This window comes from Aptenodytes forsteri, unplaced genomic scaffold (genome assembly GCF_000699145.1).
Source record: "Aptenodytes forsteri isolate BGI_AS27 unplaced genomic scaffold, ASM69914v1 Scaffold121, whole genome shotgun sequence".
Taxonomy (NCBI): Eukaryota; Metazoa; Chordata; class Aves; order Sphenisciformes; family Spheniscidae; genus Aptenodytes; species Aptenodytes forsteri.
In genome coordinates, this window is record NW_008796219.1 from 990,071 (window position 1) to 1,017,210 (window position 27,140).

At 37.9% G+C, this 27,140-nt stretch overlaps 1 protein-coding gene across 1 annotated transcript in view; it reads right to left on the bottom strand.

The window, feature by feature from the left end:
• The window catches only part of ARHGEF10 (Rho guanine nucleotide exchange factor 10), a 110,293-nt gene that overhangs the window by 5,420 nt on the left and 77,733 nt on the right, over positions 1–27,140 (bottom strand). Inside the window, exons 22-26 of the mRNA XM_009288928.1 lie at positions 26,303–26,389; positions 24,720–24,943; positions 23,347–23,504; positions 12,388–12,530; positions 6,112–6,286 (exon numbers count right to left, since the gene is read on the bottom strand). Of these exons, the coding sequence (XP_009287203.1) occupies positions 6,112–6,286; positions 12,388–12,530; positions 23,347–23,504; positions 24,720–24,943; positions 26,303–26,389 (787 nt within the window). The remainder of the gene's footprint in view (positions 1–6,111; positions 6,287–12,387; positions 12,531–23,346; positions 23,505–24,719; positions 24,944–26,302; positions 26,390–27,140) is intronic.

The window sequence follows — 27,140 nt, forward strand, 5'->3', positions numbered from 1 at the left end:
TCTGCAAACTTACTGAGGGTGCACTCAATCCCCTCATCCAGATCATCGATAAAGATATTAAACAAGACCGGCCCCAGTACTGAGCCCTGGGGAACACCGCTCGTGACCGGCCGCCAACTGGATGTAACTCCATTCACCACAACTCTCTGGGCCCGGCCGTCCAGCCAGTTTTTGACCCAGCGCAGAGTAACCTCCAATCTGACCTCCTGACCTCCAGAGTAACTTCCAATCAAAATTATTCTATGATTCTATGATTTTCTACCACATATTATTTATGGGACTGCTATTTTTCTAATGAAAACAAAGTAGTTTTTGCTTGCAATGCTTACTAAATATGTTTGATTCAGTTTAGATGGATTTTCAAAATGGCCTTGCCAAGTTTCAGAAATGGAAACTACTGCCTGCCCAAACTTCTGCCATGGCCCAAGTTTATGTGGAGGAGCATTTAAACTGCTGGAATCTCCCAGGTTCAAAACCTACATGTCCTTGGATTTATGATTAACCTTACATGCAAGACAGCAGTCATTCCTATCTTCATCATAGCTCTCAAGTTGTTAATCACTTCATCAGTAAGTAGGGAATTTGGATTCCTCATCTGGTATAACTTGGATGAACCTGCATGTTCCACACTTTGGAAAAGGACCTTAATTATGGTGTATCACAAATGAATGCATTTTCCATCTCGTCCCTTGAAGCTGAGCCAATTTACATCCAAGGATGTATGAATCACAGACCCACTGGGAAAGCAGGGAAGGAGCAGCTTGACTGTAGCCCAAAGCACTCAGCTGGAAAGCAGGAGGTGGACCACAGTTCAAGTCTTTCCTCACAGAACATTAAAAAACCAAAGTATTAACCCAGCAATGGTGTGTTGTAAAAGGCACACGTAGGCTGCAGGGACAGATCTGGAATCCCAGCTCTGTCTACCCAAAACCACATTCTAAAATACCCTAAAGGCACGATGATTAGGTCACCCTCGGCAGGTGTAACAAGAACGAGTAAGTTGAAGAGGCTCCGTCTACTCAGGCAGACCTTCAGAGACACCGATGTTGTTTTCCATAAACTGTAGGTGTTTATGCTGGTAGGACTGCGTCATCCCTCCTCAGCTAGATAAGCATGGGTGGTCTATGCCTATTGATAAATTACAAACCTTTTGAAGCTTGGAGTTTGCTTTTTTGATGGGGTTTTTTGGTTGGTTGGTTTGGTTTTGGTGGGGGGATTTTTTGTGTGGGTTTTTTTGTTTTGTTTTGGTTTTTTTGAGATATTAATGGGATTAATTTAGTTTCCAAAACAAAGCACACAAAGGCGCTCCTTCAGCACAAAAGAAGTTCAAACAGTGATGCCCGAACACCTCTGTGTATTGGAGTTTTCGAAAATCAGTATTTGAATTCTGTGATTTAGAGCTCAGGCTTGCTCAGGTTATGTATGACATGCGAGTCCTCTCCCACAACCGGTGCCACAGCAAGTGCAAGGTAACTAACTGTAGGTTAGCTTAACCTCACTCCATTTCACTTAAAACTCATTTTGCAAAGTACAAACATAAATACATAAGTACAATTTTTAAACTTTTAAAATTATCAAAAACTCCAATTGTACTTTTTCCCTCTCAAACCCCTTGCAGAAGCAAGATGCTCACAGTTTTAAACAATAGATCTTTAATGCCTTTCTAAGCATTTAAAATGTAAACTACTATGCATGATTTCACACTCCAACCTTGAAGCAACTTCTAACCAGTAATTTTTACCAGTGAAAACTGGTAATATGCATTACTATTTCCACAGGTGAAAACAGCAAATTATCAGCCAGCAACTTAGAATCTTAAACACTGAGCACAACCTTAAGCATGAACCATCCATATATAGTGAGGTCAAAAGGAAAACCGCTTGCTTTGAAATCTTGGAAAAGCAGGAAACGTCTGCATCTGAAAATACACTTTGAGATAGCACATAACAACTCAAAAAATATTATGTATAAGTAAAAAACCTATTCAATTATTAACTTAAAATATTAATTTGTTATCTGCTAGCCACGGTTTGAAATAATACTTTTCTTTGTTATTTTGTTACTTTTTATTTTGATATATTTCAAATTCAGAGAAAAAAAAGGTAAAACCAATTCTCCAGAATGTTATGCAGTAAGCATAGAAATTAACAAGAAGTGAAAATGACAAACATAAATGCCAAAAACAATCAAATGCTCTTATCTTTTTAAATGACAACTTTTAGATCACACTGTCCCAATGCAATGACAGAACTGTTAAAACCTGTAAAATAACCTGACCAAGATCTTGACTTCACGAAGAACTGAAGCCAGCAATTAAGCTTATGCATGGACAAATGTTTTTATTGCCTATGTTCTGCTCTATGTTCCCCTTTCTCAGGTCTCAGTTACAACAACCACCAGACCCAGGTAAATCCTCAGGTGTTCCCACACAGATCTTCTGAAGTCAACCCTGGGTAGGTGCAAGGGCGTACTGGTGCATATCCTCTTACACATGCTGCTCTTACTATATAAAAAATAAGCCCACTATACAGATCTATTGGGCTGACCTAAAATTTTCCCCAATCTTTTTATTGTTTCCCAGCAGTAAAATCATAAAACAACTGCATTTTATGGTCTGGAACCTGGTGGGGTGGCAACAAAAGAAAGCTGTAAGCATCAAAGTATAGTTTGTTTTCCGCAGAGAGGAAATGATCCATTTTTTTACTTTGCTTTTCTCATCTGTTTCCAGGAAACACACATGCCATTAGAGGATATATGGATATAAACAGAATACAGCAACTTAAGCAGAAATCACCTCTTTGTTAAACAGGTAACGTGTCATCGTCCACATGAGCAATGAAATTACATGTATCAAGGTCACAAAAACCTCTTTAAAAGGACAAACTCTTTTACAGCTGAAAGGAAAAACATGTTTAAGGATGTTCTTGAATAATGAAACATTCAATGTGACTATGAAAAAACAAGTGGACTGTCTACTCATGTACAGTATTTTTTTTTGTGTGAGCTGTGATAAAGGCTGGTGAAAAGCTGCTTTTGCTGAGATTTCAAATACAGCTCACAAACGCTAAGCACAAACTTGCTCTACAAATTAAGTACATTGAACTAGTGAAGTGTGTATATTTGTCTTCAAATGTTAATAGATATTTTTTCTGCTGCTCAGTATGCCCTCTGTTGAGCTAACAGAGCTGTGGTTGGGCCACTTAAAAGCAATCCAGCTGTACTGTGGTTTACTAGATAGTGAAATAAATAGTTACCTGGACCTATAGCAATAATGATGCTCTTCCCCTCAACCATTCTTTTCCTTTCTCATATGCATTTGTGCTTTTTCGGCGTTTTGTTATAGAACACAAGCTTGTTATATATTATTAGGAAGTATTTTTGATGATACATGAAACAAAGGTACTGTGGACCACTCTGGACTAAATGTCTATCCCACGGTTGCCTCTGTGACCCTAGTTTAATTTCCAGTCCTGCATTCCTACACACAAACTTCCCACAACTCCAGAAAGCAAGAGCCCTCCCAGCTCCATTCTTCGTAAGTAAAAAGTTACATCCAGCAGGGAAAAGATTCTGCCAGACACAGTCTGCTTTTTCACGTTACTGAACTTTGCCGAATCGTAAGGACAATCGCCTCCTGTGACATTTCCCTTACACTTCATTCCTCTGTGATCCTGTCCGGCCCACTGTGCTGCAGGGTTGTCTTCCTCAAAGCAAAGGAGGCACATCCTTTACAACAAGGAGAGTAGGCAGTGATATTTAAAGCCATCTTCTCCTAAGAACAAAATTGGGAAAATCTAATGCTATGAGAACTGGTTACTAAGGTTATGAGAACCCCCTACTCCTCTATCTTAATCAGTTACTACAGCTATCCTTTAAATACAGCACTGTAACTCACGGTAACCATTCCTGACAGTGACAGTAAATTTTTCTTTCACTTCTACTGTATAACAACAAAATAATTTCATTAATGGCATGGAGTGATGTTCCTCTCATCTACATTACTTTAAATGAAGACACAGATGACATCTCCAGGTAGCCTATCGGGCCAATATTATATATTGTTGTTCCTACTAAAATCTTGGCAAAAGAAGTCCAGCTTCTTTGAAGTTATATCGAGATCTTGCCTTTTTAATCTCTCAAGACTCTTAGAAATATTTTTACACCAATTTCTTCTCTTTCATTTCAATACAAGTTGAATTTTTACTTATCTGTTACTTTTGCATATTAAGGAACTCCTATTGGATTTCAGAAATTTAACAGGGCTGTTTCCTTTAAAACTAAAAGTCCTAAAATCCTCAGTAAAGGCAAAAACATATTTTGTAAATATGCAGCTATTTCACTCCTTTTCTGTTTCACTTTGTTTTTTTCTTTTTTAATCTCAGTATATACTACACAGAGCTTGATTTATTCTTTGGCTGCTTTTAGTTCCAAAAGGTCCTTATTGCTGCTTTATTATGTAAAGCTGCTACTCCTCTGTCTTTTAGCCTTTGTTGTTGCAGCATTATTGGGATCATATAAACAGGCCCAAGAGCTGCTGCTAAATAACTGAAATTAATTTCATTTTTAGAATAGATTCTCCCTTGGAACATTTGCTGTAATAATGTTCTACTCCTGAAATAAATTTCCATTTCCATTCACTGGCGCGCTTTTTGTGAAAAGACACCAAAAAAAAAAAAAAGGAACTAAAATGGGTAAGAATGACACTGAGGAGATATAATTAGCTAAAACTCTTTTACAAAAAAAATGGTATGTTACATCAGCAGTTTTATTACCATGGCAATGAACACGAAAGCTAAATTTTTGAAGATTTTTATATGCAGAAAATACATATAAGGGAGGCCCTACTTCCCTTTTTTCCCCCTGCTATAAACAGCAGAGCATATTAAAAGTTAATCTTTTTACGACTGATCTTGATTTCTTTGCATAATTGTGATGAATTCAACCAAATGACCTATTTAAAGGCAGGCAATTTGCTGCTGTTCAGTGTTGGAGCTACAGTCAAACACCACATGTAAAAACACCCTGTCTAGAACATGATATAAATGGACACAATTTAAAATAGAGCTTTACAGCAAAGCTAACGTCATCTGAAAGAAAACATGATAAGAAGACAGGGACCGAAGAAGTGAAATGTTTTTGATGCAAGATTTATACCTAACCCTTGTAAGAATACAATCTCAGTGCAGGAAGAACTGGCTTCTGCTAGAAACAAAGCAAAAAAGCTGGCGCACACACTGCCTATAAAAACCGCAGAAGCTGGGTCTACTGCAGTCTATAAACAGGGAGAGACAGAAAGAACGGTTGTCTTCTCATGGACACCTCGTGCTCAGCCATGCCAGTATCACTTTTCTGTCTGTCTCTTCTCCTAGCACTGCCACAGCTCCCACATGATGTGCTTGCTGAAGCTGAGGTCCTAGCCACTCACTTGCAAAACTGATACAGGCCAGTTCAACTGTCTGTGACACTGATGATTTGGGGATGATTGAACAGCTTCTGTCTTAAAACACTTCAAGATCTGTTAAACTTTATCCTAACAACCACAGGTTCCATCTTTACTTATAAGACTAACCTTTTAATTCAACAAATTAAAGCTCCAATCAGCAAAACACTGAGCACACTCTGAAATGGCAGCATGTGAGTTGTTCAGCTGAGTTCACTGGGACTACTGATGTAACTAAAATTAAGCCAGTGGTTTTCTGGTCTGGATCCTAGGCAAATTGACTCCATCATGTACTTTTATACTAAGTTCCAGAAGCAAATGCTAAACTCTGCAAAGCAAACACATTTCCATGGCAGACTGCATTGTCCTACTGCTTCACAGTCACCAAAAAAAAAAAAAAAAAAGACTGAACAGAAGAATCCACCTGCTTATCTATATAATTACATTTATAGCCTCTGAGGAGGAGAACTGCTACTCAACCAGCTCGCTGCACACATTGTTCTTCTGGGCAGGCGACAGACTGTGATTTACTAAAGCAAATAGTCACGAGACAGTTATCAGACTCAAAGTCCGAGATGGACCTTCTGATTCTGGCCTAATCTACAACGCTCTGGAGAACGACAGTGATAAAGACAAAACAAAAATGTTATTGCACAGTGTGACTCAGCTACCTGGCAACATATTGTGAACAGGTGTGGCAATATTAATATCCTGGAGGTGTTTCAGTGTCTCAGTGTGGAACAGGCGAAGCGTAGATCCAGATGTGAAGGCAATCCAGATCCCCACTCCAGCAACAGCCATGTGAGAGATTACCATCCCTTCCTCTTGATGGGCTTCAAAATGGCTCTGTAAGAAAAACAAGGACTCTGTGGGGAGATGCAACTGAACAACATCATTCAACCTTCCATATCAGCTCTTCAGTGTAGGCACTGTATTTTTGTCCTCCATGTCAAGGACAAAGCTAGCTTCCTCTGCTTTGCTCAGGATATGTTCTGACTGCTGCATATGATGTGCTAATTTTCCTGTTACTTTTTTTTGAAAATACATCACCATTAGTATGGAAGGATTCTCAGCTCTTGAGCCAAAGTTCTACCTAACGACAGAGTAACTTCACAGTAACTTAGACATTGTATTTATTTAAAATATTGCATGGTAGGGGCTGGCAAGCCCGTAACAGCTCAGACTTAAAAGGATTTTGTATTTCTTTAGTGATACTCCTTTGGGAAAACTACCACAGATGAGGTTCCTGGGAGTGGGCAGATTTTTTCCTAACGTTACTTTTATCTACAGCAGAACTCCTCTTTAAAAAACAAAAAATATTTTTCTTCTGTTCTGTTAGGGGGTCTTTTCAGAACAAGGATAACAGAATCAAGGAAAAAGTAATCTTTAGAAAGTGGAGTGTTTATGAATATAAATACACAATTATTTGCTCAACTACGTACATAACAATGTAAGCCTTAACACTGTGCCTTGCTTTTCGACTCATAGACACTTCTGAATTTCACAAGTATTAGCTATTTTGTTTTCCTGTCCTTCAAAATATTGATGCTTCTCATTAGAAATGCCAAAATCCTCCTTCTGAAGATAAGTAATAAAAGACTTTGAGGATAGACCTTTTTCCTTGATCTAGTGCCTTCACAGTTACAACTTCTACATGGCTCCAGGAGGGCTGAAACCTCTCTACATGCCCCTGTTAACGTGCAAGATAAAGCTGTAGCAAAGTTCTTTAATCATTAACAAAAAGTAGGGTTTTTTTTTTCCAGTTTTGACTTGTAAGTGCACTGTCTCTGAAGTTAACCACAGCCTTTTAATGTTGTGGCAGCTATTATCAAATACAGAGAGCTGTTCTGATAAACATAAAACTTCCTTGGCTAAATAAATGACAAACTGTTCCTTGGATACAAATGTCTCTCTGAGGGATATGGAAGTAAATATCTGCTCTAATATTCACACTACATATTATATACTCTTAATTATATTTGCAGATAAAATGCAGAAGTACCCCCTTTCTCCTTGTAAATGTATACTTAAATTTTCCATGCATTACAATTAAGAGTTACATTTTGGTCATTTTGCATCAAAATCTAAATTACATGTTTCTCAGGATAAGCTCTCAGCCTAAGACAGTTATGTTTTGAATATATTAGGGTTATAGACATATTGTTCAAATTCTCCATCTAAATTTAACAAACAGGCTAAGATCAGAGATAAAAACCAGAAGTTTAAGCTTTCACAAAGTGTAACTTTTGATATTATACTTAGTAGGCACTTAATTTTCTTTTCATATTTTATTACTCCATAAATTAGTACTTTCCACTGAGAAAGTGGCTGTTTAAAAATAAGGGGAATGATTTTTTTTTTCTTCTTTTCATTTGTTAACACTATTCTTCAAATGTTCAGTTTTTAGTAGATGAACAGAGAAGTTTCTCTTCAGCTATTAGGCAGTGGTTCAGTTTTTGAGTGTTACTGTATTATCTTTTGACTCTTCGAATAACAACACTGCAGAATGAAAGGTAAGCAGCTCTGGCAGGCACATTTATATTCATTTATATTGTATTTCCTCAAGTAACCTCCATTCATTCTTTACCAAATGATATACACAATTTGAAAATCATATGATTTCTTCAACAGAAGAATTAATCCATGAACAACATCTTTCAAAGCCTGAAACAGCTCTTACGACTAAATTTCCTGATATTCTCATCATGCATGTTTCATTGCAAAAAGGATTTTAGAAGAGTAACTTCTGTTACAGACTCATACATCCCTACACTGACGACCAACTGACTTTTAAAACTTCTCAGGGACAGATCCAAGGCCGCTGAAGTGAACCTGACCGGCAACTTGCACTGTTTGAAATTAGAAGAAAAATGAAGCAGATCCTAAGAAATGAATTTTCTGTGGAGTGGTCTGACCGCAGCTGACAATTCTGTTGGTGCCACTGTAAACAACTTGCACATGCATTTTTGTCACATTCCATTTTTACCAGCCAACTCATTATACTCCCACTTAGTCTGTCCTGCCTTTCCTACAGCTGTCTGCTGAATACATAGACACATTTAAAGTAAACGGTAATACAGTCAACACCACAAGAAGCATGTAAAAAGAACTATTCTTTTCATTCAAAGGGTCTTCTAACATGGAGCAGGAACATACCCTAAACCTGTACATTCTTTTACGTGCGGTTTTGTATAGAGGATAGCTTTGACATCTGTTTCAATTACACGCCTATCTGAAAACCAATAGCTGGCTTTTTTCTTCAATTATTTTTTTTCTTCTCATAACAAGAAATACAGATACAAAGGGACAAAAATGTCTTATTCCCTTTGTTATCAAAAAACTTGAACGCCATTTTACTTTTCTCTTTAGTTTTCATACCTACATTCCTCTGTATTCAGAGCCCAGTTTTTTTCCCCTCAGGCTCTCTCATTCAAACTCTATAGCAACACGAGAGCTGCAGAAGACATTCTGGATGCCACAGCCTGCCTGCCCAGCCCGACATAGCTCACTATTGTTTCAGCAGCGCAGGGCATAGCTGGAGTCTTTCTTTTGAGGGGGTGCTCGCTCGCACCAAACAGCTGTGCCAAGAACTGAACCACGATTTCTGAAGCTTCATGAGAGATGCATAATGGGCATCATTGTCCACGAGGTAAAACAAATGACTTTTACTACTTTAAAGAAGTTACAGTACTCAGGCAACATACACTCATGGATAGGGATTTTAATTTGTTTTGTTTATTCAGCTGAACATTTCAGAGTAACTGGTGTATAGTTAGCCAAGTTTTAAAAACAAGACAAAACAAACCAGGATGGAATGCCATTAAATTGGTGACTTTATTCCGTTAAATACTCTGGCATTTTTTGTTGTTTTTAAGCAAACGCATACTGCCTTTACAGAGAGTAAGGGTCTACAGGCACAGCGACCACTATGGGATCAAGGTCTATACCCGACAGCAATACAACTGTCAGATCTAGGATCGAGACTAAGGACAAATGTTGTCTTCACTGAAAGAGTATCAGAGTATGTAATTAATATATAACAGCAATTGATGTGTTTCTCACATGTCCCTTGCCAAGGAGCTTGAGGCATTGTGCCAGTTTGGGGCTCTGTGCCAATAAAAGACATTTCCTAAAACATTCTATTACACTAACATATCATTAAAACAAGTAATTGAGAGTCTTATCCATATCAGAGGGGAAAAAAGCAGAAAAAGTGAACACCATCGAAACCCAATATATAGGATGCCAAACCTGCTCATTTACTAATAGTTGTTAAAAAAAAAAACTTAAATAAGAATCTTAGAAAAGCAAGGAGGCATGGAATGAGATTGTTTTCAAGTATAATGTACTTTGCACTTCGCAAATGCACAGTTAAATATGAGGTACCTATGAAGCAGGGAGTGCCTCACAAGGACAAAGTTTACAAAATGGTCTTGAATATGCTCATAGGCTTGCACAGATATGGCCTTAAAAACTAGTCAGGTGACTTTATAGGTAACGTATATGACACAGAGCATATAATATGTATGCAAGATAGTAGAAAGCAGTGAACAAACACGCAGCTGTAATTTGAATTATATGGAGATATAAAGGAGTTCAGCAAAGAAGGAAGAATAACAGTTGAGCCTTGTGCAACACCTGGATTCCTGTTGATAGAGCAAAGATGAATATTATGCAAAAAATCTTGAGTCAAATCATTACTGCTAACTCTCAAGAAGACAGGGCACAGAGGGAGAACAAACATTTCCTTGCTGCTGTTTTCCCTCATACAGCAAAGCTTCTGCTCTGCACAGTAAGGAAGAGGTAGCTCAGATGTATTCAGCTGCTGATACTGTTAAAATATTCCCTATGGACAGAGTCTAAATTGCCTCATGTATAATATTGAAACAATATTGTCAATGAACATGGTATGCACATCATAGCAGATCCTGGGTTTACATTTCCCAAAGTGAAGTTATCAAAACAAGTCAGGTAACTCAGCAGGCAGCAATAGCGAAAACATTAGTGAGCTGTTTAGTCTGGTGAGATGATGAAAACAAGATCAGTACTTGCATATGTCTTAGGACCAGTAAAGAGGCAACAGAAAATTCTATGAGGAAGATTACATGCTATGGTATGGATATTTGTGTGGAATAAAAAAGATGACCCTCAGGCAGTCATACAAAAAATAAACAAATTCTTGAATAAAATTATCTGTGTCGAGAAAAAATTATTCAACCCATACGCACCATTTCCAGTTGCACCATTTCTTATGTGGTGTTTGCTGCAGCAATCATTGCCTGTACTTTAATTATAGCTATAAAAGTCAGTGGATCTATAATAATATGAGCTCTGAATACAATGGACAGGTTAGTTTACAAAGCGCTCTGGAAATGAAAAGAAACCTCCTGTGACGCTTTTGTAGGAAAACTTGTAGTAACAGCTGAAAAATGAAACTACTCTGTCTGAGAGATATTGATAGAATATTTGTTATTTTATCTCTCTGAACTTCTGTTTTCAATACTGCAATCCATTATGCTATACTGTATTTTGATAGAGTAAGCTTTATACATTCTTTAATCCTCAAAGCTTGTCCAACTCTGGTTTTGTTCTCCTGTGCCAAAACAGCACAGCATAGCCCAAGCTGCAGCCATACCACCTGATCTAGGAAGAGCTTTGTGACAGAACTAGGTCAAAATTGCCAAAGGTATTTACAGAGGTCTGGCTGTATGTAACCAACCTCACACAGGAACAATCTGGCTGTGATCTCTTACTGTTGCTATGTATTTCTTGGTGAAAATCAGAGAGATTCATCATCGAAGTCTGTAGGACAGTAACCAGGTGCCCCAGAGGCTACCCTGCCCCCAGTGAAGCTAACAAAAGTCCATTTCAAGCACCTATCCAAATCACTCTTCCAAAATCTTTCCCTCATCATACCATTCAAACTATCAACAAAACAAGCCTTAAAGAAAAACAAAGTAGGAAAATATATGATCCAAGCATCTACTTGGACGAAACAAATCACCCAGAAAGCACAGATAAAGACAGAGGAAATCGGGATGTTAGCTGTTTCCCTGTAAACCCATGACAATGACTCACAGAATCAATTGTACCAAATAGACGATTGTTGGGAGACAACACGATCATCAATGAAACAAAAAAGCAGCAACAAAGCACACACAGAAGGAGGCTGTGAGCTCATCACCACTCCTGTTTGAAAGAACTTCATGGCTGTAAACATCATGCAACTCAGTGTAACTGTATTGTAGGTTGAAGGAGAGGCTTAATTCCTAACGTTTCATCACCTCTGAACTTCAGACCACTGAGACATTCTTTTGGTGGAGGCTGCAATTTTGACAGAAAAAGGGCTTAACACTTTCTGGGAAATGTGGTCACAAATATGAGCTTGAATCCTTAACACTCTTCTCTCCTTCCAGAAAAGCTGACTTTTGTATGATTATTCATTAGAAAATGTCCTTACACAAAGCAAATTTTTGTAGTCCACTGAGAAGCAAAACTCTGAAGAAATACACTATGAAATCATCACAAGGTGCAAGTAACATCTAACTATGTAGAGGCAATCTCTTAATTAAACCTTCTTCTGGAATTAACAGGCAATTCCTATAGGCACCCACTTCTTTGCTGCCTTTCCTCAGATCTCATTTTTAAGCAAACTCTTGCCCCGAATACTCCATGAGTTCCAAGCACCTTATGGAAACCTGGGGGAAAATGGAAGCAAACCTAGGTCTAATGAGACATCAGCAGAGAATGTCACGGCAGAATTTCAAACTGCAGGGAGTGGGATTTAACAGAACTGAAACTATATTTCATGAAAAGCTTCCTGAATGGTGAAAGGATTTGTGGCGTATCCAAAGCTTCACGGCTCCTTAAACAGATTTGAATGTTTAAAATTTCACCACTTATACCCTGTAGCATAGCAGGTGAGCAATGCTTTTAAAAGTGTTTACCTCTATGGAATGTGTCACAGTGCTGATTATAAAAATTTGTCCACCACATGCAGCCCAAACGGTGTCCTCCATCACAAGCAGACTTCTAACAGGCAGAACCCCCAGTTTAACTATCTTCTGAGGTTCCGTGTTCCACGTCCCATCTTCAATAAAAAAGAAGAAAGGTTATACACAACAAAATGGTAATCTTAATTTTAAAAGTTTTGAAAACACTATCTCTCAAGCCTACTGCTCGAATCTCTGCAAGTTGCCACTTCAAGCTACACTGTGATTTATGTATGTTTAATTTTAGCTTCCAGAGTAAATTTGTAAGGGTAATACAACATTAAGGGGAAAAACCAAAACCAAACACTCATATATTTGTTAACTGTACAAATTTTATCTGGATTAATTGATAAACAAGGAATCCCACGTTGCTGTTCTGATACAACTACTTTCCTTTCCAGAGGAAACACAGTCAGAAAGCCATGGCTGATATAATTTTCTCCAACTCAGAAGGAGCTCACAACAGACCTATTTCAAGATGAATCAACTTCCGGCTAGGACAGAATCTTTCATGTGAAAAGTAGTCAGCAAGATTTTTACTGTAGGTTCTAATGAGCTCAGATGACTCTCTAAAAGCACGTTGATGGAATGGACTTCCTGCTACTACATGCTTCATTTAAGAAGGAATTTTTTTTAAAAAAAGAAATTAAAACTTAATTTTGTGACATATCTTCACTTTTCCTATTTTTTCCCCCAACTATAATCCACAGTGTTTTCTGTGGACTGCATTTAGCAGATCCAAATTACATTATGCATGTGTATGTGGCACAATGAATTATTCAGAGACCTTCTGATAAAAACTGCATGCCGCCACTTACCACTCTGGTTACTCTCACTTGCCATCTCTTTGAAACAAGGATTAGCAGATTATGTCTCTCCAAATTTAAGAGCTAGCAACATGGGCTTCTTGAAATAGTTGTAGCTGTGTCTTTTATATATACAATTTGACATACTAAATATGTCAATAATCATTTTAATACTTTTATATTAGTTTATTTCTATTGTAAGCACTCATTGAACATAAAGTCTCAAAGACCGCATTTCTATCCATTATGCCTTAGTAATAATATCAAAATCTGTTAAAGTATCTGTTTTTACATTGAGATAAAATATGTCAAAAAGGCCCCATTTCCTCACTGTAAAGCCTTCTTCCTGCAGAAGCTGCAGAAAAGTTGTCCACTTTACTGACACTGGTTTCAACTCAGTAACCACTTAAATTTTGATTGATGAGACCAAGGTAAACGCATCTTTAGGCAAGCACATAAGTACAACTTTTTTTCTTTTTCCCCTGATAACAAGTGCATCTTTTATTATCTGCTTAGGTAAAGGAGTACGATATTTCCTGCTTCACAGTAACAGCAGCAACAACAATAATGAGAAGCCTCAGCTCTGGAGTACTTCTCATTGCTTCTGCCATCTGCGTGATACAACCTTCGCTGAGTCATTCTCAGGATGTGTCTCTCTTCCGAAAGCATCTTTGTAAAAAGGACATGTAGTTTCAGGCCGTCAAAATAATCTTCATGATTTTAGTTTGCAAGTAAGAAGAGTGTTTCCAGTTATTAGCCTGTAAACTCTCCCAGCGATGTCAAAGTCACTCTGTGTTCTTCGTGACTCATATGTACCATTAGTAATAAAGAAACTTCTGGAAAAGTTTTCATTTGCTAGCAACCACATTGTCCTCAAATTAAATTCTTAAGTGGAGGCTGCCCATACCCTGTGAGTGCTTTACCCACTGTAGGCAGTTCAGTGCAAAGCCTTCAGAGAGCGGAGCTGCATGCACGTGCGTATCCTGACTTCCGTTGCGTAAGTTATGCTGACTGCAGAAGTCATAACAGCATCCAGTAATTAGCACCCTCGTGTTTCCTTTTTAGGGATAAAACCAGCATAATTCTAGTATATTCTTACTGTCTCTTCTGAAGGATAAAGACTGTGAATTTGGGCAAAGAGCAGATATGCTGAGCAAGAAGCTATCTTTCTTTCTGCAGTTATATTTTCACACTGAACAACACATTAATGTACAGACAAAACCATTCACTGAACTCATCAGCTCCTTCTCTTAAATACATTCAAGCTATACATTGATCTATATATAAAGCATAGCTGATACTGAAGTGACAGGTGAATAGGGATTTTCAGGATCTCAGCTGTGGACTCGGATTTAAATGTTGCTTAAATTTCATTTCAAGCATCTAAATTTTTTTTTAAAAATCTGGATCTTTATGCCCTCAACTTCCATGCAACTCCTCAGATGGCTAAGCATTAAGCCATATTATTAATTTTTACCAAGTCTCATTAAAATTATTATGTTGCATTCGTAATAGTTTCGAGTGAAAAGGAAAATTAGTACTGGTGTCAGGTGGATGTCGATTGCAAAATAAAAATTCTAAAACAACTTACTGCAAGGTAAGAAGGTGAGTTCAATATTACCAATGTTATGGATACTACCAGTGTTATGAATATCTGATTCAACAAATACGTGTATCAAAACTCAGTTCTCACAAACCCATTTTCTGTTGGTGCTGTTAGCACAGCACTTAACAAACCAGTTAGCTTTAAGAGTTCAGTGGGATTGGATATATGAAAAAGGTGAGATAGAGACCTGATATCTTTCATGTTACCGTAACTTCATGTAAAGAAACTGCAATCCCACTTCCTATATCGGCCTAGGAAAAATCCAACGCTATCACTCTACCCAGATACCTAGCCATGTGATATGGCTATTCTCCAGTACTTTTTTATTTCTTCCTGCAAACATTGCTGTCTTCCAGATGATACAGCATCTGAGACAGATGAGGGGGAAAAAAGGGCTGGAGGAGACTCTCTAGTCTGGTAGTTAGGGCAGTATTTAAACGATGGGTCAGCTGTGTTCTGCTCCCTGCCTCAGTGAATGCTTAATAATTATACAAAGTGGAATGGCACCAGGAGGAGAAATTAAGCACTGTGCAACTCTCTCCTCTTACTTTGTGGCAGCCAGGGAAATCTCTTGAGAGTTGAAAGCATGGGTACAAATCCTCTCAAGCAAGGCAAGGGATTAAGCCTGATAATCCAACATACTTGTGTGAATGCTTTAACCACAGGCTGCTGACTAAAAGCAAGATCACGACTTCATTTTGCTGACCAAGAATTTTATTGCTCATCGCCAAAATTACTTAGCAAGTCTGTGTCTAGTTCACAAGCTGTTTCAAGACTGTCAAAATCACAGTTTTAAGAAAATGTAATACTCTCTCTGCAGATCTCAACAGACCCTATTAAATACCTGCCTGCACAGACTTCATGTTTAACGTTGGCTATTTCATGTTATCTGCCTGATCCAAAGTTCATTGCTTCTAAAATCTACGTGAAAAGAAGTATTATCTCTATTCTACTTGTGTAAACACCTGCAGATTCAACACATACTTATGTAAGCAGGTCCAACAACTGGCACTATCCACGTATTTAAAATTAGGCACAGCACTTGCAAAAGGTATGGAATGGCTTCGTTTGGTGTTATAAATCCTCGGTTAGTTACTGATCTAATAAATTGACTTTTTCCTAAGAAAAAAGAAAATAAACAAGAAATATTAGCTGAGATAAAGCTTTTGCTAACAAAATCTCAAGGCATACAACAGGAAAAAGCCAGTCCAAGGAGCCCAGCAAACTATTTTCTGAAAAGCAGGAATTGAGCAAAAGAAAAATAAGCAATGGAGATGTATATAATGCAGCTCCCAGAGATCTGGCTGGAGAATACCTACAGGAGTGCCCACAGAAGTGAAGCTTGTCTTAAAATTGTGTTCAATCGATGCCTTGTTTCTGTTCTCTAAATAAGCATTGGTTTAGTTTTAGGAAGTTTTTATGGTCATCGTTGTCTCTAGAATGCTGAAAAGCCACAGACAATAAACTCTTCTACCTATGAGGTAAGTATATAGATACCGAACGAGATGCAATATGCAGTACATATATCCTATAACCAGAGGCTAGTCTGTATGCGGAAAAATCAGTTATCTGCACCCTGAGCAAATACCAGATTGAAGCCTGACACCTGTGGAAACAGGAAGGAAACAGTGGGAGAAGAGATAGGGGTTTTCCTTCTGCTTTGGGAGAAAAGTCCATACAAGTATTAACAACACAAAGATTACTGTATTGGCAAGTTTTAGCTGACTCGGGTCTTAAACTGACCACATCAAAGCAGGTACAGACTCTTACTATAGATACACCAAATGCCTAGTACACAAGACATGACAGTCTCTGGCAGTCTCTATAACATTACTGTAATAGAATATAGGCATCTATATGAATTGCAGGTACAGCTATTTGCAGGAATGAGATGCATCTACAAAATCTGAGAACAGTGTCAAATATAAAAACAAATCTAGGGGCTTCTAGAAATAAGATGTCATAACTTCTGATATTTGCATATTAGATGAATATTTAAAACATGAGAACACAGTTTTTAAGCACTACTGTGTCTATGCACTAATAGATCTGTGTTATGCCACTATTTGTAATACCCTCTGTAAGTTATATTTCTCCAATAGCTACGTGCCATAGTTTATACACCCATGCTTGTATCAGGCTGTTTAGCTGCATCAAAGTAAGATATCTTATGCTCATAAAATATTTCTAAGACTTTAATGCATAAGGACATTATTTCCACTAGTGCATTTTGTTATTAGTCTCATGATTTTTATGAATTTTAGAATATCAGTTATCCTTCTATTCAGCCAAATTTAATCACATAGGAAAAGTTTTAAAACAATGTTCATTTTATAGAACAGAATGTTGGCTAGTTTATCTTTCTGCGGTTTGTTTCCATAAAAACCAATGAAGGAAAGTAATATTATTTTACAATAATTTATAAAAATAATTTTCTTATTATTCATTTATAAATAATTTATTAATATTTAGTATTTTATAGTTATAATTTGTGGGTTCTCTCAAGTCTTCACATGAGAATATGAACGTAATAGAATATAGTTTATCTCTTCAGACAGTCTTTTTAAAGTTTGTAGTAGTTTTCCCTTCCTTTACGCTTTCAGTCGAGCTGAACTGAACATGCTTTTTGTTGGTAGCTTCCTCTCTTGCTTAGCAGCACTATTGATGATTTCAACAGAGCAGCCAACACAGCCCTGGGAACAGCAGTTGTTGGTCAATTTGTGCAATGGAGCACAAACATTTTTTCCATCACATGGTACATAAACCAGCACTGTTGAGGAGTAAAATGGTAGCTACAGAAGTAAAAAGTTTAGCACATTTCTTATCACCTGGAAATAAGCTGAGACACTCGGGTCTGCTCTTCTAAACAAGGTGTAACTAGGAAATGTCCTGTGCTACACATGTATATAGTCATTTTTTCCCACACATGCAACAAATTCTTCATGCTAAATAGCTGACAGAGCTCTACCTAAAATTGTAGAGAGGGGTGGTGCTGGAAGTCCCAGCATGAGATATGCAAATAAGACTTATAGAAATGTCAACATATTTCTGGTAACAAGTATTAGGTGATACTGCTAACAGTGATAACATAGTCAAGACAATAGGTTTCTTTTTCAGTATCACTGCTCTAGTCGCCTCTGTAACAGCTTAATACCATTCCTTACTTTTCATAGCAATACCTCTCACCATGTCTACTTTAAGTGGCTATCACATGTCAGAACCGCACTCTTCAGACATGCTGGAGCAGTGCGTGGATCCACCCAAGCTCTGAAGTTCAACATCAGTGCTTTACATTCAACATATTCCTCCTTTCCTGCATTTGTCAAAGTAGACAATTGTCTTGCCAAATTGATCAAGATATCTTGCTAATGAGCTGACCTGCTACCCCTTCACTGTTATAACTGTTTCCCCTTACTCTTATATTTCCTTTCAGTTTTGGTCCTTTTCCTTGATATTAGTCCTCTGAAAATGATCACTGATTAGTGTCATAAGGCCTCTTTGGACAGGTAAGTCATCAAAACTCCTGACCACCTTCAGAGCTGCCTAAGTTTTTACCAGAGAAGTCTCTCTGAAGAATGTAAACTTCTGTTCTGTACATGGCCAGAATTGCCTCAGCTGTTGTTCTTGTTTCACATTCAATTGCAATTCTCGAAGTTGATCTTTTCTTCCTTTCGTAAACCTCAGGGCCAGAACCTAGCAGCGCACACCTACAGGAACAGGCTCTGCAAAAATCTACTAGAAAATACAGCTTTCATTAAAACATGCAAGAGGCTTCCTCTTATGGGTGTGTGGGGTCAGTTTTCTCTATGGCAAAAGAAGATTCACATCAGTATCTTCAGGCTTCCAGAAGAGACCTCTAGCCACCAAGGTGAGGGCCACTCGGAGTGGCAATGGCAGCATTCCCAATCCTTTCTTCCTGTTAAAGCTGAGCCACTCTTGAAAAGAAGAGTTAAAAAATGGGTGAGAGGCAACAGAACAAAAGTTTATGTATTAAATAATCATTTGAAAGAATAGAGATCTCTTCAGCTGAGAGCCTAGTGCCTTAGCTGTGAGGATACTATATGAGAAATTACATGTCCTGTTTCTCCTATCCTGTTTTAAAAAAAAAAAAAAAAAAAAAAAAAGAAAAAAAAGAGGCATGTCATTCTCAGCTTAAAAAACTGATCATAGGTGCAAGCTCTGCACTGTGAATCACAAGTGGCACTTCTCTAGCTCAGCGGCACCTGGAGGTAGGATGACATTAAGAAATGCCTTGTTTCAATTTCTTACTGGTTTGTTTGGACATTTCTCTACTCATAGAGTCACAGAATGGTTGAGGTTGGAAGGGACCTCTAGAGGTCATCTGGTCCAAGCCCTCTGCTCAAGCAGAGTCACCTAGTGCTGGCTGCCCAGGACCGTGTCCAGATAGCTTCTGAATATCTCCAAGGATGGAGACTCTCCAACCTCTCTGGGCAACCTGTGCCAGTGCTCAGTCAGCCTCACTGTAAAAAAGTGTTTCCTGACGTTCAGAGGGAACCTCCTGTGTTTCAGTTTGTGCCCATTGCCTCTGGTCCTGTCACTGGGCACCACTGAAAAGAGCCTGGCTCCATCCTCTTTCCACCCTCCCTTCAAGTACTTATAGACATATAAGTCTGTAAGTAGACTCCCCTGAGCCTTCTCTTCCCTAGGCTGAACAGTCCCAGCTCTCTCAGCCTATCCTCATAGGAGAGATGCTCCTGTCCCTTCATCATCTAACGGCCCTGTGCTGGACTCTGTCCAGTATGTCCGTGTTTCTCTTGTACTGGGGAGCCCAGAAACTGGACCCACCACTCCAAGTGTGGCCTCACCAGCACTGAGCAGAGAGGAAGGATTGCTGAGCATGCCGAGCACTGTGAATTTAATTCTAGGGGTGAGTGTGCAAGGGCTCGCTGTGGGTGCTGTACACACAGTGGGGGGCTATACATACCAAACGTGCTGAAAGGATAGCCACTGCAATCAAAGCAGCACGTCTTTTTTGTGCACCTATTCTCTCATCTTAACCAAACACTTTCTGAAACTACTAATATATTAATTCTACTCTTTGCCACAACCATTCTGAGTTTTTATTTTCTTTTTCCTGTTTCTCTCCATACTCTTTACAGGACTTTATGGAAAGGAAATGTATATCAATGTCTAGAAGAAAGGAAGTAGCTGGAACTGACTACAGTATATCAGGAACAATACACCTGTATTATATAAAGATTGTGATTTCCCTTTCCTAAGATACTTTTGTGAATGGAAGTCAAACACGCACTGACCTTTTTTGCTATTACATCACTCAGAAAACACATCTGCTGGGCTGTCTGCAATCATATCACAAAGGGGTTTTGTTATGTTTTTTAAACAAAGACAATACAATGTACTTTTTCCTTAACCTCATCTAGAAGTGTTTTGCCTGGAAATATTCCTAATAAGTCAGCCTGAGGCAAACACTAAATATACAATATTTCAGACTGATGACTGTGTAAAAGTTAATAGCGCTGTAAACAAGTTCCCAACACACAAGGTGTCAGAAACTTTACAATCTGCATCACTACCATACCATTCCTATACATAACAGCATTTAATGCATTAGCTGTTTCACAATTCCCCAAATTAGTCTTCTCATCCACAGAAAATTATGGATTATTGAGGATAATTATCAGGGCTCCTATTTTTAGGATTAACATATTAGCTGACCTACATCCTAGTCTTTCTGTGACATTTTCACAGATCACCATGTTAGCTCACATTTAAGAACCGAGTAGATTTAATATGATATCAGTGTGTCATTGACTTTGCTTTTAATTTATGTTCTAATACATTCAGGCTTCAGTACTTTTTAACTCAGAAGTGAAAATACACAGATACAGAGGTGCCTCAGTAAAACATGACTAACCTCCATAAAGGAAGAAATCTCACTGTGTACCTTCAATTCTCTCACTAACACGGCACGTGTTCCTCGTTTTACTATACATACTTCTTAGTTTCCATTTTAAATTACTTCAAGACAAGACTTTCTGCAACCAGAGAGCACTCTGGATGCTGTCAATCTGACAAAGTTCTCTTGTGAAGAAAGTCAGAACAGAGCACTTGCTGTTTGTAAACAAGCCTGGATATTTACACGCATTGAGCCATCTGAAAACAACAGGAGAAATTAGAGCTATTTGGGTACGGAAAACAGAATGACAGAAGTTGTGGGTCTTTCACTACATACATAAAGGCATCGAGCTTCAGTGACTGAACTGATCCACTACACTTTCTGCCCAGAGAGGAAGACACAAGGATCACAACTCTAATAGAGACTGTGAGGTGGATTTTCATCCTAGAAGATGAAAGATTACCCCTTTTCATTCATGGAGTCCCACAACAGGCTGCACAACCATTTTACCTGTGCATCCCATAGCATTTGTCCTTCTCAGGCTTCAAATCAAGATGCCTTGTAATGCAGTGACCATATTTCACATTCACTTTTAAATCTTTCCTTAACCTCCTTTATGCTGATAGACCAAAACCCAAGTTGAAGTGCATGGCTGGAAAGTAACCCCGTCTGTAGAACAGAAGGTGACCCTGATGAATTGCACAAAGCTCTTCGGAGGCTGCATTCCCCCTCCCACCCGTTTCACCCCTTGGATTCCTTTGTTTGGTAAAATAGGTCAGTGCTCATAAAAACACCCCTTCAGGGCTGACTGCCTCACATGACCACAGCAGCCAACTATAAGGAATATGAACACTAACATGGGAGCAGCTGATTTGCACAACTTTCATGAGGCATGGAGAACTGAAATAACACACACAGACCAAACTGTAAGGAAAGGGACTACAAGATGAGTCAGAAAAATATGAATGCGTATTTCCCATCTCGGAGCTTCAGCGATCCTGAAATAGACTGCGACAGGCTCTATGAATATCTAGCTGCACAAAACTGGTGTCTTCAGAGGAAGATAAACAGGGAACGCTATGATCCTGGTCAATGCAACATAACCTCAAGCTCATAACGTAATTCAGTCTGGTTAACAGCTCTGCCCCATCCTTAACATCCTCTGTAGATATGCAACCCATGCATCCTTTCTTACCTATACTGCCAAGGATGCCACTCGTGTTTTTGAAGTGGTCTTTTCTGGAAGAAGCTGAGTGACAGCAATTGCAGTCTTAAAACAGCTTAAATACACCAGTCCCTTTCAGAGAAGGCAACAGATTCACTTTACTACGCCACCCAGGTACATAAAGAAACTGAAACATCAAAAATGATGTTATGAGACTAGGATCGAGGCCTCACTCCTGTGCCCCCAAAACAAAGAAAAATTTGCTATTCAGTGGTAAAAAAAAAAAAGTTTTAAAGAGAACTGAAATCCAATGTCTGGCTTCAGATCAGAGATGACAGCTCAACAGGAAACCCACTGGGTTGAAGATTACAACGGGTGAAAGGAAATCTCTTTCCCAACACTTTTTTCAGATTCTTTGTTGCTTGAAAAAGAAAGAAAATATTGCATCCTGTACCTCTCCCAAACTAAGTCTTTATATGATCTAACACTGGACATATAATTTGTTCCAAGATTCAAGATACTGAGCTTGGCTCCTCAGTTAGAGACTGGCAGGATTTAGTAGCCGAGACATAGTGCCACACAAATGCAACTGCAGTGTTTACAGGGCCCACCTCATTAGAAAAGTATGACAACCATCGTTATGCAGCTCACACTAATAAGGCGCACCAGATCTCTGCCGGCTCTGCACTTTGCAAGGTTAGGTGTCTCTGTGCTAACACCTCACTTAAAAACTCAGGTTTCAACCTCTGAGTAAAGCCTCGCTGATTTTGAACTGAATTAACTATATATGTATGCAATACTGCAGGAAAGTTAGTGAGATGTACTGGAAGTACACAGACAAGCACCTGAACCAGCTCTGGAGAAGACAGTTCTGGTTCAGAAGTATTACCTGGGGTTCTCCTTTACTCAAATTATTTTAGCCAATTACTTAGCTAGATACAAAACAACCAACTGTGATGCTAATGGAAAAAGGAGTCCTACTGTGAAATACATGAGCCGCACACATAGAAAAGGCTTCTCCTATCTGTACAGTAAAAATGGAGTTGTTATTTCAAATGAGATATACAGGAATCTCTACCAATAGGGAATTTTTGTCTTCCATAAACACCAGTACTAGGTAGTTGAGTGGAATTAACATTGTGCTATAAATACCGTATACTGCCTGTTACCACATAAATTTCTTGACTCTTGTAACACTGATGACCTGAGGGTTTAAGCTACGGGGCACAAATCAGTTTTCATATGTATCGTATGGTAAAACTGGGAACAGTATCAAAGTTTCTACTATCCTTCAAAAAGGGAAAACAAGTCTTTTCAGAAGTACTGAAAACTGCACTAACCTTAGTTCAGCAGTTTTACAGAGAATTTCTGGAAAATATAATAGTGGAAAACTACTTCTGCCAAAATATACTGACATGCAAGTTCCTCAGGATGTTATCAAATCGTATCACTACATTACCTTCTGCTTTTGTGTAGACTGAGATGTTTCCATTTACCAAGCCAGCAAACAAGTATTGAGACATATATGTTAAACTCATAACAGTTGATTTTTCAGGAGTGAAAAAGTGTTGAAGTCGAATTTTCTTTGAGCCTTGGCAACTTTTGTAAATAGAAATGCTATAAAAAGAAGTAAGAAAAAAATAAACCTGTGATTTTATGTTTTATTTAGTTCTTATTAGAATATGCACAAAAGTGGTTTAGAATAAAATACTGGGGAAAGAAAAAGATTTTCTCCTTCCATTCATAGGAAGATGAGTATGGAAAGGAGTATCTTGACCCCCCAAAATGTCTATGTAGACAATTTGCAATTACTTAACATTGACATATGACAACACTTTTCATATTATTTGTCTGGAGAAACATTTATTCAACAAAGACACATAATAAAAATTCTGCTCGAAGTCCTTATTTGAGTTTATCCAAAACTTTCTATTAGTTTAAAAAAAAAAAAAAAAAATTAAGTGTTACCTGGAGAACTAGGGAAAAGAGAAGAAAAACCTCACTACCAGACATCAATTACACTTAAAATTCCCACCATTCCTATAGATTATTATCATGGGTATGTTAGGAATATTGTATAGTTAAATCTGGAATTAATTGCACTTCACAAGCAAAGACAATCAGTACAATTAGATGTTGGAATTTCTGGAAACATGGCATCTTCCCTGGAGAATTTTGTTCTCCTTCATTTGTAACGGTTAGAAACACCTTCAAAAATCACATGTAGTTACATACTTATGTCCTCACTAGCTATAACAGGATCTGTTTGCTTACTGACCTGTACGTTTAGAAAACGTAGCTTTGTTCTTCAATCTAAATCAAGTGATGACTCAGTAAGGTCATCAGTTCAAACAGAGGAAAATAATTCATGTCGATAGTAAACAGCAATATTATTTATTCGCATGACAAATCCTGCACAATATCACAGTGTAGAAGGTTAATGGGTTCCTCATTAAGACTTTGTCATTCTGAAAATTTTCCAATACCTAAAGATTATGTTGTAACATTACAAAAGTAATATTTATATTTTGGTTATATTGTACCATTACAAAAATAATATTTGTATTTTTCAGACATGATGTATGATGAATTAATCCTCTGTCAAAGATACGCATTGTTTTAATTTCGAATACTACATAGTGTATTTTAAAATCACGTAGAGTGTATTTTTTCCTTGATTTAGGTGGAAAGGATAAGTTGAGGTCACTGGGATATCACATGGATACTTTTTTAAAAAGAGAACATTTTCTTGGAAGTATCTCACATAATTTTGCTATAGAATAGTAAACCTAATGAATAAATCATACACAATACACTAAAACTGAGAATCACCTTCCTTCTTCCATGCCGAGGCAAATAGTAGGCACATTAGACGCTTTTGCAAGAACGTTTTCAGAGTCGAGAGCCTTATTTTGCTCTTTCAGTTTCTCCTCCTCTGGTATGTAGACCATGCAGAGAATCCGTGATTCCACATTGAAGCACTCAATAACCTTGGGGCTGGAGCTTTGAAATGAGACTATTGCAATCTGGCCCATCTGATTAGTACAACTGCCAATCTGAATTGGAAAGAGGAAAGAAAAAAAAAAAAGACCGAGACTGATACCTGTCTCCAGGAAGATGAGCATTAACAAGAAGGAATGACTGGAATATTAATTAAAGAGTGCATCTCAAGTTATATGCATGAATATGAGTTTTCATGCATTAAGACATAAATGAGAAAATAATTCAGCACAAATACAAGAGATTTCAAAACATTATAGACACAAAATTGCCCTGTATACTCACAAAAACAGTCCTTTCTTTTTTGAAAGTAGGAATATTATGGCCTATTCTCACATCTGACTCATATGTATATACATAATGTAATGCAATTACAGTAAGTACCTGTGTAATATATTATTTTAATAACTGGTGTTCCAAGTTACCTCAGATTCTCTTAAAACAGATAATATAGCTGAGGCCTGTCCTTTGCACAGTAACAGGTCTACAAATAAATGCTCTGACCCAACAGAAAGAGGGATTATTAATATAATCCCTTTCGTAAACTTGCTGATACAGGATCCTAAACTTCTCCCTGATCCAGAACTAAGTATCATCAATATATCCACAAATCTGTACATTTTAGGGATCTGGAAAGACTGAAAAAAAAAAGTCTGCCCAAGCAGCAGTGTTTTTATATAGTAATCTTTATGTTTATATGAAATGAAAAAACAGCAAAGTGAAAGAAAGAACATTTTGTGGCAGTAGAAAGATTTTATTGGCATATATCTGTGATGACTGTTTAGAAATAGCAAAGACAAAAAGAAATTGTACGGATCATCTTGAAAAAGACCACTGAAAAAGCTATTTCTAACTTCTACTTTTGATTCACAAGGGTTCCCTTAAAATTTCAGTACTGTAGTAACAAGAAAAGCTAGTGAAATCATTAGTGCTTTTTTTTTTTAAAAAGTATTGGCTATCTCACTTTGTCTGCTGGAATATCTGCATATTTGAGGTCATAAAAACATGCCAGAATAGTTTTTTTTTTCCCCCTATGTACAGACTTAAACAGATTATTTATGGCTAAAACATTTTTAAAATATGGAAACAGACAATAGGACAGTGTGAGTTCATACAGGTTTTAGCAGCCCTCATTATAAATTAGCACATAAGTCACTTCTGAATGTGCTCAGCACTTTGGAATTCGTTCTGTGCCACACTAACAAACCACACACACGTAAGCGACACCCTACAGAGAACAGCGAGATCACACGGACAAAATTATTAGCTATCCTTTATAGAAGTCCATCTCAAAACAAACAAAAAAGAGAAGAAAACAACCCAAAATTTATTTCCGTATGTTGCTGAGAGTCACAAAAAATAGTGCAGAGAAACAGGAAACAACCCACTTTTTAGCTTTTAAAGATTATGCTTACCCAAAGAAAACCATGTTCCATGGCACAGGAATCTGACTCTGTTTCACCAGAGAGGTACGGTTCAGGATTATAAGCAGCACATTCAACCTTCAAACAAAGGAAAGAGAACAGCTACCACATTAAAAAGATATGCCTGTTTCTGCCTAACGTAGTCTGTAATTAATTAAAGCATTTAAGGATATCAAAGAATCACAGAAGGCAAGAAGTCAGTTTAGTCCATCCAGCTTCCCACTGGCAGGGTCAGCTGCATGTCTGTTGTTCCCAACACATTTGTAATCTACTCTTACAGACATTAAAAGCCAAAGACTACAAATTCACTAGCTGATCTGCTCAAATGCTTCATGACCTTTATTAAGTTTTTCCAAATACCCAACCTAACGTCATCCTTGCTGTAATTGTTAGTCTGTTACTTCTTGTCTCAGCCACCAGGTACTTCCCTTTTGCAGTGTCCTTTTACGTATAAGGCTGATATACGTCATGACCCTGCCTGAGTCTCCTCTTCATTAGGCTAAATTAACATTATCACTTAATTAATTACATTTAAAAATTGTAAAAATAATTGATTTTTTTAATTCTTGTTTTTAAAATTCTTGATTATTATCACTTTTCCAACTGGCACCTCTCCAGCAGATTGTCCTGGTTTCGGCTGGGATAGAGTTAATTTTCTTCCTAGTAGCTGGTACAGTGCTGTGGTTTGGATTTAGGATGAGAATAATGTTGATAACACACCGATGTTTTAGTTGTTGCTAGGTAGTGCTCACACTAGCCAAGGACTTTTCAGCTTCCCATGCTCTACCGACTGAGAAGGCTGGAGGTGCACAAGAAGCTGGGAGGGGGC